The sequence below is a fragment of the Amblyomma mixtum genome, chromosome 10 (genome assembly GCF_055824585.1).
Source record: "Amblyomma mixtum isolate Tamu chromosome 10, ASM5582458v1, whole genome shotgun sequence".
Lineage (NCBI taxonomy): Eukaryota > Metazoa > Arthropoda > Arachnida > Ixodida > Ixodidae > Amblyomma > Amblyomma mixtum.
In genome coordinates this window covers 11,555,237-11,567,621 of record NC_143021.1, presented here as the reverse complement: position 1 = coordinate 11,567,621, position 12,385 = coordinate 11,555,237, and the positions used below count along the sequence as shown (strand labels likewise).

The following is a 12,385-nucleotide window of genomic DNA, read 5'->3' as shown; positions in this document are numbered from 1 at the left end:
ACCGGCCCGTGCCATTCCGTATGCTTCAAATATTAATTACTCTTTGTGGGGATTGATCTTCTTGGGCTACCCGAGTGCGCGCCCGCTTCTGCCGTTTCGTTCGTTAGAGATACCCCACGTGGGATGTCCGCGAGCGGAAAGCGGGCATCCGCGCTGTTTGTCCTCCCTTGCAAGGGAAGCTCTTTCGAGAACCGCAGTAAATAACCCTCCTTCCGTTCTTCCCGCTTCGACCTCGCGTCCCCATTGGGTCACTCCGAGTGGCAGTTGGGGGGCGTTGTTTCGGCGAGAGGCGCGAGCGGGAAATGAACGGGGAGATTGCCACGGACTCTGGCAGCAGAAAGGTGCGTAGAGTTTGGCTCCCTGGTGCCCCGGCCTTTGCCGGAAGACCAAGAGCGCGGGTGTTTTAACGTACGCACCTAGTGTGTATGTTTGAGTCCAGGCCATAACCTCCGGAGTTGTGTGGGCCGCCTATGCGGCGCCGACGGGCTCCAGATTCGCGAGGGCCTAATCTGGCCGGTTCTTAGTCATCACAGGCCATTGCCGGTGAAGACGCGCGATGAGCCATTGCCGTGAAACCTGCGTTGCCAAGATGTGCTCCGCATATTCCCCATCCTTCCTCGTGTTGTGTTGCGCGCGATTTAGCCCTTTGGTTGGTCGTGCGGCATGCGACCACCCTTAGCTGTGCCGTCACACACGTATGTAGTCTTTGCTTTGCGCGCGCAGCTCCGCGGGCCCGCTTGCGGATGCTGCGGCGGGGCTATGGGTTGCACCGAGGTCTGGGGATTAGTGCAGTGTAATGCTATGAAGCTTACTGTCTAACAAACACTTGTGCTCTTAAATAACTGCCCCGCCGCGGTGGCTCACTGGTTACGGCACTCGGCTGCTGTCCCGAAAGACGCGGGTTCGATCCCGGCCGCGGCGGCTGAGTTTCTATGGAGGCGAAATCCTAGAGGCACGTACTGGTTGATGTCAGTGCACGTTAAAGAAGCCCAGGTGGTCGACATTTCTGGAGCACTTCACTGAGTCGCTTTGTGACGTTAACCACAAGGAACTAATAAACCAATCTTAAATAACTGCACTTTCCTTCCTTCGGAGCGAGAGTGCAGGCACGCACCAAAGACAGGCAGTGCCCTCAGCTTGCTCTGGCCCGAACCCGCGTTACGTGGGCGAAATGCCACCTAATATTACACACCGTCACTGGGTGCGGGTAAGCCCCCACATCCTTCATTCCGGTCTGTGAAATGCCCGATTATGGTGGTTCTCTCGGATATTTGGATGCATTCTTTGCAGCGAGCTACATGCATGGAGAGATTACTTGGATTGTTGATTTTGCCGCAGTTTCTTCGATTCTCACCCAGTCTGATGTTTGTGCACCTTTCGCTCTCGCCCACATCTCTCTAGCTGCAAAACAGCAGGATATTGCATATAGCGCACTTATCACAATTCATGATCTTCTCTTTGATGGTCGACTCCGCATGTCGTGCTGATTCTTTTTTTCCTATCCCAGGAAGTTAACTTTTTTGCACATTCAGATTAGTTTTGGGGGGCTGAAAAGACAACGAAGTTTTCATGCTTAGCTGCAATTTTATTAAGCCGGTGCGATACCTTGCGTATGTATATGCATGATTGTTTTCATTGTTTGTATATTTCGTTTCTTGCTCAAGTGATTGAGCATGCGTGGTTGTGTCGTGCTGCTGTGTACGCGCCTGGTTGTTTTTTTCGCGCTTTACTTATCGATTTCGTCTCTCCTTTTCACTTGAATTCTTGTGATGCTTTTTTGTTAAGTGCATTTCCTTGATGTAATATAGATATGCCCACTCCTGTCTAAGGCCTCAGACTGAGGCCGGCAGTATCTTGTAAATAGATAATAAATAGATATGGTACAACAGCTGACCACATCTTTTCTGTTTCCTTCGTCGTCCCATTTTCTGGAAATGTTACCTCTCTGATCATCCTCTCTGCAACTGAGCCAATCAGGTGTTTAGGAAATCCGCTTGCGGCCAGCCTGCCAACTTGCAGTTGTAAACTTTTTCCCATTTCGTGACCACACGATTTCTCAACACACTGTCGTAGGGATGAGTATGCTACACTTCTTTTTACACGTTTTCATTGACATGTGTCATATCTAATTATTGGCTTTTCCGCTTTGGTTTTGTACACCCGGCACGCATGATCAGGGTACATGTGTATTTAGATGTCAACGATTCTGATACTGTAGTTTTTCGGCGTTTCAAGCCTGAAGTCAAGCCCAGCGAAAACCGTTTTAAAATGCTGTAGTACAAATTCAGTGTCACTACACCTGACCTTAAGGTATGGGGAACAAAGTAGAAAGTCGTCAGCGTACCTGAAACGCCCTCAAAACCCAAGGAACTCCAGCTCGTTTCTCAGCGAGCGGCCACCTTTCAAAGGCGCAATGCATGAGCCTATGTAAATCCAGTCGCGCTGAGTGTACACGATGCCATCATGCTCGACCAACAAGGAAGGCATGTACAAACGCAGCAAGTCCAGAAAACCATATGCACTAGTTCCACACTGCTTCTCGATTTTTTTAGGCCCAAATGCATCAGTGCTCTCCTATGAGTGCGGCTTTCTGTGGAATGCTATAAAACATGTCTTTAACATCCATGAATAGGCATTGTACAGGCGCCCAAATCTTTAACTGGCGTGCGCGAGCGGCGACTTTTCTGTGCGTCAGCGCCATATGACGGAGCGCAGTTGGAAACAGGATGAGGCTAAGCGCATGCTCACAAAGCACGCTGGGCTGGGCCCGTCGTCTGCCAGGCTGTTCCTTCTTAAGGACGTCACCCCTTATTATCGCGTTTCGACGAGCAGCGTGAGTAGACGAATGGTTTTGCTCGCATCTTACGTTCCGAAGAACAGCGTTGTAGCAACCAAGCGAGGAAATAAAACTGAAAGATAGGCTGAACACTCCCAATCATGCGATAAGCCGGAGAACATGGATCGTTCATATGTTACTTGCTGACGCGAAAGCTCTTTTTCATCTGAACGAAGGGCGCTTAAGGCCGATTCACACGACGGACCGTTCGCCCGCGGCCCGCGCACTACGTGTGCATACGTCAGCACTTTGAGAGGCGCGCTGGATGCATGGATGGATGGCGGCCGACAGCGCGCCCCTCAAAGTGCTGACGTATGCACACGTAGTGCGCGGGCCGCGGGCGAACGGTCCGTCGTGTGAATCGGCCTTTATCAACACTCAGCGTGCTTTATGCTTCAGCTTGGCGACGAAACTAAAAGGCCGCTGTGAAACTGAAGTGAAGCTGCTCTGCAGCCGTGCTCGCAGCAGTTCGGAACAGTTATCAAGGTTCCACTCCGTGTATGTCAAGCGACAAGACTCCGAATTATAGGGATGTCCTTGGGCGGCTCATCGCAGAAGGAGATGCTAAAGCAACTGGAGTGGCCGGGACTTCAGTGGGCAGAATCATACGTGCCTACTGGGACGAAAGCCGGATCGAAGATGCTCCTCGCTACCTCATCAGGAAAACAAAAGAAGATTTGCAGATTGTTGCCTCAGCTAGTGATAACCCTTTCATAACGATAATGACCCATGTTCTCCATTCATAATGATAACGACCCATGTTCTCCGGCTTATCGCATGATTGGGCGTGTTCGGCATATTTTTCAGTTTTATTTCGTCGCTTGGTTGCTACAACGCTGTTCTTCGCAGCGTAAAATGCGAGCAAAACCACCGTTGGCCTACTCACGCTGTCTGCTCGTCGAAACGCGATAATAAGGGGTGACGTCCTTAAGAAGGAACAGCTTAGCAGACGACGGCCCAAGCTGAGCGTGCTTTGTGAGCATGCGCTTAGCCTCATCCTATTTCCAACTTCGCTCCGTCATACGGCGCTGACGTACAGAAAAGTCGCCGCTCGCGCACGCCAGCTAAAGATTTGGGCGCCTGTACATTTTCATTTTGTTTGAAGAAGGCAATAATTTCCTCCTTGCCTGGCCCCATGAATGTGTCATTGATTGGGAGAACGGGCAGGTGTGCCTGAAGACACTTGACTATATGTCTTTGCCATGTGTCCGGTATTCGACGGTCATTCGGAACGGCAAACCTTGCGTGGCAGTTTTCAGGGGGCTTTATTCCATCGTTGCTTTCCGAGTTGCTCAGCCAAGTTCAAGAAGTACCTTGTCATGAGGTGGGCCGCGTTCCGTTCCGGTGAAAGTGACCTCGACTCTGGATAAGGGCTCCAAGTTCGCACCATAGCCGCACATGAAGCCTCTGCAGCTGGTCAGCATGGTGCTAACTACAAAGAATCTCGTGTTTCTGAAGGACTGCAGTGCATCTTGAATAGCAGGTGTGCTGAGAAAAAAACACTTTCTTGAAGCAGATTAACCTTAGCTTGCTGCTCTCAGACAAGACGGCAAGATTCGTGGTCATGAACAAGGACGAGTACGACCAGAAAGCACTGGAAGCCATCAACAAGAGCTTTGAGGCGGCGGACTTCTGCGAGAAGCACCTTCACCAGGTACGCCTAGGGGTAGCGAAGAGCTGTGGACGCATGGGCCTAGAGAAGCTAAGGATTGAGATGAAAGGAAGTAGTGAGCTTTCACTGAGACCATGTTTTGCCGTAAAGACCCACAAGGAAGGGTTGCTGTTCTCAATGATCGTCGAGGACTGGGACACATGGCAAAGACATAGCCAAGTATCTTCAGGCACACCTATCCGTTCTCCCAAACAACCAATCAACGACATATTCCTGGTGCCAGACACGGAGGAAATTATTGCCTTGTTCAAGCAAACTGATCCTGTACAATGCCCATCCATCGATGTTAAAGGCACGTTTTATAACTTTCCACAGAAAGCCGAACTCGTAGCCGTGTAGGAGAGCAGTGCTGAATTTCGGGTTAATAAAATCGAGAAGCAGTGTGGAACTAGTGCATGTGGTTTCCTGGAATTCCTGCGTTTGTGCATGATTAATCTGTTTGTCGAGCATGTTGGCATTATGTACAATCAATGCGACGGGATTTGCATAGGCTCATGCATTGCGATTTTGAAAGGTGGCTGCTTGCTGAGAAACGAGCTGGAGGCCCTTGGGTTTTCAGCGCTTTGAAGGCATGTTGACGACTTTCTACTGTATTCCTCCTACCGTCAGGACAGGTCGATTGACATTGAACTCTTGTTGCAGCATTTCAGAGCGGTATTCGCAGCGCTTGACTTTAGGCATGAAACGCCGGAAAACTTCAGTATCAGATTCCTTGACATCTAAATACACATGTACCCTGACCATACGTGCTGTGTGCACAAAACCAAAGGTGAAAAGCCAATAATTAGATATGACACATGCCAATCAAAGCTTGTAAAAAGAAGTGCAGCATACTCATCCCTACGACAGTGCGCTAAGAATTCGTGTGGTCACGATATGGGAAAAAGTTTACAACTGCAAGTTGGCAGGGTGGTCTCAAGCGGATTTACTGAAGATCTAATTGGCTCAGTTGCAGAGAAGATGATCAGAGAGCTAACCAGTTCAGAAAATGGGACGACGAAGGAAAAATAAAGGGTGAGGCCTTTTGTTGTGCCAAACATACAGAAGGTATCGCACAGGCTTAAAACAAATTGCAATAAAACATGAAACCTCCGTTGTCTTTTCAGCCCCCTAAAATTAATCTGAATGTGCAGAAAAGATAACTTCGGGGATAGGGAAAAGAGTGTCATGACGAAATGCGGAGTCGACCATCAAAAGACGATCATGAATTGTGATAAGTATTCTATGTACAACATCCCGCTGTCTTGCAGCAGGAGAGACGAGGGCCACACCGAAAGATGCATAAACATCAGACTGGGTGAGCATAGAAGAAACTGCGGAAAAATCAACAATCCGAGCAATCTCTCCATACATGTAGCTCGCTCCAAAGAATGCATCCCACGATTCGAGGAAACCACCATAACAGGGCATTTCGCAGACCGGAATGAAAGAGTACTCTTTGAAGCATACGAAATGGCACGGGTCGGTCCCACGGAATCCGTAAACGATCCGTCGATAGTTCTGACGCACAGCGAGATTCCATTTTTAACAAGTAGCGCGATGGAAAACGGTGATACACGGGTTACGGTTTTATGATTAGCTCTTAACATCTTGTATTTCTTACGTGTTTGAACATTTGTTTGTTGTATGTGAGTATATAAGGAAACCAGCACATTTAATCAACAGGCGAATGTCGCGCACGTACCTGTCTTGTCCTGTTTTTTTTTGTAACTAGTCTTTTTGCCTAATTATAGCGTGCCAACTTATACAACTTGAGACCGCCCAAGACCTAGCGGTAGCCCTTGATAATCATAGCCAAATTTACTTTATACTTCTGTACTTCGAAAAACCATTTGAACGCGTCTCCCATCCGAAGTTAGTTATGAAATTAAAACCAATCCTTAACAACAATTCGTTACTCGCAACGCTTTGTTCGCCGTGGATTGTTTTCCCACTCATTACTTCAGCCCAGCACTGAAGGAGATTGTTAACGGGCCTCTCGCGTGCAAATCTGACGCTCCCTCTTCTTACTGAGGCCAAATTCTGAAGTCGATTTTGAACAAGCCTCTCGTGATCAGCACTGATTCTGCAAAGGTCAAGGTTTGGTTACCCTCTTTTTACTGCAACCAAATCCTCCAGTATACAGAGAAAAAGTCCACAGTGTGCTAAGCTGAAGATCTAGGCTTGGTTCCCCTCTTTTTACTGCAGTTTAATCCTGAAGTGTATTATTCACAAACATCCTTTTGTACAAAGCTGTTTCTGCAAAGGTAAAGGTTTGGTTTCCCTTTTTTAACTGTCACCCAATCCTCAAGTAGGCAGTGAACAAGCCTCTAAAGATCGAGAGGTTTGGTTCCGCTCTATTTGCTACAACCAGATCTGGAAGTACATTTTGAACGAGCCTCCCGTGTGGAATACTGATCTTGCAAAGGTCAAGGTTTCTTTCCCCTGTTTTTACTGCAGCCCAATCCTGCAGTATATAGTGAACAAGCCCCCAGTGTGTAAAGCGGATCCTTTGAAGGTCAAGGTTTCGTTTCCCACTTTTAGCTGCAGTCGAATCCTGAAGTATGTCGTGAACAAGCATCCTTTCGCGCAAAGCTGATTCTGCAAAACTCAATATTTGGTTGCGCCTTTCTTTGCTGCCACCCAATCCTCAAATAGATAACAAACAAGCCTCCGCTGTGCAAAGCTAATCCTGCAACGACCAAGGTTTCGTTCCCCTCTTTTTACTACAACCAAATCTAGAAGTACATTGTAAACGAGCCTCCCTTGTCCAAAACTGATCCGGCAAAGGTGAAGGTTTCTTTCCCGTCTTTTTACTGCAATCCAATCCTGAAGTATATAGTGAGCAAGCATCCTTTCGTGCAAAGCTGATTCTGCAAAGCTCAAGATTTGGTTGCGCCTTTCTTTGCTGCCACCCAATCCTCAGTAGATAACAAACAAGCCTCCGCTGTGCAAAGCTAATCCTGCAACGACCGAGGTTTCGTTCCCCACTTTTTACTACAACCAAATCTGGAAGTACATTGTGAACCAGCCTTCCTTGTCCAAAACTCATCCGGCAAATTTGAAGGTTTCTTTCTCATCTTCTTACTGCAACCCAGTCCTGAAGTATATAGTGAGCAAGCATCCTTTCGTGCAAAGCTGACTCTGCAAAGCTCAAGATTTGGTTGCGCCTTTCTTTGCTGCCACCCAATCCTCAGTAGATAACAAACAAGCCTCCGCTGTGCAAAGCTAATCCAGCAACGACCAAGGTTTCGTTCCCCTCTTTTTACTGCAACCAAATCTGGAAGTACATTGTGAACCAGCCTTCCTTGTCCAAAACTCATCCGACAAATTTGAAGGTTTCTTTCTCATCTTCTTACTGCAACCCAGTCCTGAAGTATATAGTAAGCAAGCATCCTTTCGTGCAAAGCTGACTCTGGAAAGCTCAAGATTTGGTTGCGCCTTTCTTTGCTGCCACCCAATCCTCAGTAGATAACAAACAAGCCTCCGCTGTGCAAAGCTAATCCAGCAACGACCAAGGTTTCGTTCCCCTCTTTTTACTACAACCAAATCTGGAAGTACATTGTGAACCAGCCTTCCTTGTCCAAAACTCATCCGGCAAATTTGAAGGTTTCTTTCTCATCTTTTTACTGCAACCCAATCCTGAAGTATATAGTGAGCAAGCATCCTTTCGTGGAAACCTGATTCTGCAAAGCTCAAGATTTGGTTGCGCCTTTCTTTGCTGCCACCCAATCCTCAAGTAGATAACAAACAAGCCTCCGCTGTGCAAAGCTAATCCTGCAACGACCAAGGTTTCGTTCCCCTCTTTATACTACAACCAAATCTGGAAGTACATTGTGAACGAGCCTCCCTTGTCCAAAACTGATCCGGCAAAGGTGAAGGTTTCTTTCTCGTCTTTTTATTGCAACCCAATCCTGAAGTATATAGTGAGCAAGCATCCTTTCGTGCAAAGCTGATTCTCCAAAGCTCAAGATTTCGTTGCCCTTTTTTTACTGAATCCCCAAGTAGACAGTGAACAAGCCTCTGCTGTGCGTCACTAATTCTGCAAAGGTCAAGGTTTGGTTCCCCTCTTTTTACTGCAACCCAATCCTGAGGTAGATTCTGAACATGCCTCCCGTGTGCGATACTGATCTAGCAAAGGGCAAGGTTTGCTTCTCCTCTTTTTACTGCTGCCCAATCCTGTAGTGCAAAGTGAACAAGCCTCCGGTGTGCAAAGCTGATCTTGCAAAGGTCAAGGTTAGGTACAGCTCTTTTTACTGCACACCGATCCTGAAGTATATTGTGAGCAAGCATCCTTTCGTGCAAAGCTGATTCTGCAAAGCTGATTCTGCAATGCTCAAGATTTGGTTGCCTCTTTTTTTACTGCCACCCAATCCTCAAGCAGACAGTGAACAAGCCTCCACTGTGCGATGCTAATTCTGCAAAAGTCAAGGTTTGGTTCCCCTCTTTATACTGCAACCCAATCCTGAGGTAGATTCTGAATAAGCCTCCCGTGTGCGATATATTGTAACGGCATACGACCTTCGCAACCAAGAGCGCGCTGCGGTATACAAATAAAGAAGAGGCGCGGCGCGAGCGCGAGGGGAGAGCGCGCGGCGCTAGCCCGTGAAGCAGAGAACAAAGGGGAATCGCCGCGCCGGTTATGTCTGAGTCTCCTGTGTCTGAGTCTCTGTGCCTTTCTCTGTGCGGGCCCGCCGTCCCGTAACATTTGGTGGCAGCGGTGGGATCGCGATCCGCTGGCTGTTGACGGTCGCTTCCGGTTTTGTGCTGCGGCAGACTTCGGCGGCAGACCGCGTGCGGCACCCAATGCTTGACGAGTGATGTGCCTGGCCCGCTTGGACTCCGTGTCGCCTTCCTCGGCCCCCGAACGCCGCTGCAGGCTATTGCCAGACTGCTTCTGCGCTTGCCCAGCCACAAGGTTGACCGCCGTCTTGCGGAAGCTTCTCCGCACCGACTTGCGATGCTGTCGCTGCATAGCTATGGCAGCAACCCTGAGAGCCTTGGCGGCGCCCTCGCCGGCGTCTCCACCGGGTGGCGAGTCTGTGGCGAAGCGTCCGTACGCGTCCAGCCTGGGAGCATCCTCGCTCGCCCGTCTTCTCCCCCCCGGCTTGTTCTGGTCAGGAGGCGGATTGTTGGGGTCAGGAGGCGGATTGTTGGCGTCAGGAGGCGGATTGTTGGGGTCAGGAGGTGGATTGTTGGGGTCAACCGGCTTGTTGGGGTCAACAGGCTTGTTGGGGTCAGCAGGCTGTTCGCCAGGACCAGGGGCTGCAGCAGAAGCAGCGCCGGTCGATCCACCACCGGCGGCCCCAGAACTGGCGGCTTCGGTCGCGTTGCCGGTGCTGTTGGCTCCGCCTTCGTCGAGCAGCATGAAGGCGGCCACCGCCCCGGCCCCGCAGACGGCTAAGACGCAGACCAGGCAGAGGCAGAGGCCCATGCCCGAGCCGCCGCCGCCGGCTGCGGCGGCCGTTTTTCTCTTCCCGCCGCCCCCGGTCAACATCGAGGACATCGACGACTTCTCGGAGTCATCATCGTCGTCCGCCATGGCAGCGACGACGGCGAACCGGGGGCGAACACAGCTCCTGCTGGGGCCGCGCCTTCTTCGCTCGGCGGCGCCGCTTCTTCGTCGCCGCCTCCCCTGTCGTCCTTGTGCGCAAGAAGGATGGAACACTCCGCTTCTGCGTAGATTACCGCAAGTTGAACGCTATCACTCGTCTCGACGTGTACCCGCTGCCCCGCCTCGACGATGCACTTGACCGCCTGAAGGGGGCCCGTTATTTTTCCACCCTAGATCTGCTCTCGGGCTACTGGCAGGTGCCTGTTCACCCCGATGATGTGGAAAAGACAGCATTCGTGACTCCCGACGGCCTCTACCAATTCAACCGTATGCCGTTCGGTCTCTCAAATGCTCCAGCCACCTTTCAGCGCCTCATGGACCGCGTCTTAGGCCATATGAAGTGGACTATGGCGCTGGTCTACCTGGATGACGTCATTGTCTATGCGGCCACGTTTGATGAACACCAAAGGCGACTCAAACTCTTCCTCGAAGCCCTTACCTCTGCTGGGCTTCGCTTAAAACCAAAGAAATGTTTCTTCGGTTTCGCAGAGGTCACGTACTTGGGTCACGTTGTGAGCCGGCATGGCATCCGTCCCGACCCGGAGAAGCTAAAAGCGCTTACGGCTTACGAAGCTCCCACCACTGCCAAGGAGCTCAAAAGTTTCCTCGGATTTGCTTCATACTTCCGTCGTTTTATACCCAACTTTGCCAAGCGAAGCGCTCCGTGACCGCCCTACTGAAGAAGAATGCAGCGTGGAGTTGGACACCGGCCCAACAGCTCGCGTTCCTTGACGTCAAGCACGCGCTCCTCGAGCCTCCTACGTTGGCCCATTACAACGAATCGGCCCCCATCGTCCTCCACACGGATGCCAGCCAAGATGGGCTCGGCGCTGTCCTTCTGCAGGAAGACGAGTCTGGTGACCATAAAGTCCTAGCTTATGCCAGCCGCCAGCTTTCCGACGTTGAGCGCCGCCGCCACTCTTCAGAACTCGAGTGCCTCGCCGTTGTCTGGGCCGTCGAGAAGTTCCGTCCCTACTTGTACGGCCGTCACTTTACCATCGTCACGGACAATAGCGCTCTGACTTGGCTGCAGTCTGCCAAACACTTAAATGCCAAGATTGCACGCTGGTCCCTGCAACTTCAAGAGTATGATTTCACCATAGTGCATCGGCGCGGCTCTGCACATCAGGATGCCGATTTCCTTTCTCGCCACCCTTGTTCCGTGACAGCTTTGACGGACCTCAGGACTGCGCAAGCGCAAGATCCCGACGTTGCTGCCATAATCCACTCCCTTGGCACCACCGTCGGCGCAGGTCTCCGCAAACTGCGCCGGGTCTAACAAATGAAGGATAACCTCTTGTGTCATGTGAAGTGGTCCCGCGGTCGACCACCCGTGTGGTTGCCAGTTGTGCCGGCAACACTGCGGTCGCAAATCTTGCGCGGCCTACACGACGCTCCCACGGCTGGTCACCTTGGTCGCAGCAAAACCTACGCACGAGTGGCGGAGCGCTTTTGGTGGCCTAATATGTCCAGAGACGTCAAGGAACACGTGGCGTCCTGCCAGACGTGCCAGTTCAGGAAGTCATCCACACGAGTAACCAAGCCACCCCCGCAGGCGTTTTCGCCGCCGAGTTCACCTTTCGAACTGGTTGGACTGGATCATTTGGGCCCGTTCCCGAAGACACGCGCCGGCAACCGGTATATTCTGGTTGCGGTCGACTACTTCTCCAAGTGGGTCGAAGCACTGCCCGTTCCCGACACGTCGTCCGCTCATGCCGTCTTGTTTGTGGAACAACATCTTGTTCTTCGGCATGGTGTGCCACAACGCCTCATCACGGACCGCGGGAGCTGCTTTATGTCCCAAGAATTTGAGCGTGCCCTCCGCTCCTTCGGCATTGCGCATTCCACTACATCCGTCAATCATCCCCAGTGCAATGGCCTCGTGGAGCGTGTCAACCGCACCCTTACGGATATACTCGCCTCCTACGTCGCTCCGTCCCACACAAACTGGGATCGTTTTGTTTCTACTGCAGCTTTTGCGCTCAACACTGCGGCTCAAGAAACAACGCATGTCACGCCGTTCTCAGTCGTCTATGGCAGAACGCCCTCCATCCCTCTCGACGCGCAGTTGGGCCTTCGCCATCCTACTGCGTCACCGACTGACTGCGCCCAACGACTTCGTTCCGCCCGCCTCGACGCTCAGCGCAACCTTCTCACGGCCCATGCGCGTGCGCAAGTGGCCAATGCTGCAGCACCACCGCCTCCCTCCTTTCGGTCCGGTGACTTGGTCCTCGTTCGCCGCACCATCCGCGCGACTGGCCGTGCCGCGAAGCTCTTGCCCCGA

The 12,385-nt window shown here is 51.2% G+C and overlaps 1 protein-coding gene across 1 annotated transcript; it reads right to left on the bottom strand.

The window, feature by feature from the left end:
• Window positions 1–8,899: 8,899 nt before the first annotated feature.
• Window positions 8,900–10,029, bottom strand: LOC149325133 (uncharacterized). The gene is made up of 2 exons (XM_089564193.1): window positions 9,163–10,029; window positions 8,900–8,905 (listed from the first exon to the last, which is right to left on the bottom strand). Exons 1-2 carry the CDS (start codon window positions 10,027–10,029, stop codon window positions 8,900–8,902), a joined length of 873 nt encoding a protein of 290 aa, XP_089420319.1.
• Between the last annotated feature and the right edge of the window lie 2,356 nt (window positions 10,030–12,385).

Excerpts from the sequence above, each read along its gene's own strand:
- LOC149325133 (XM_089564193.1), bottom strand. The coding sequence starts at position 10,029 with ATGGCGGACGACGATGATGACTCCGAGAAGTCGTCGATGTCCTCGATG.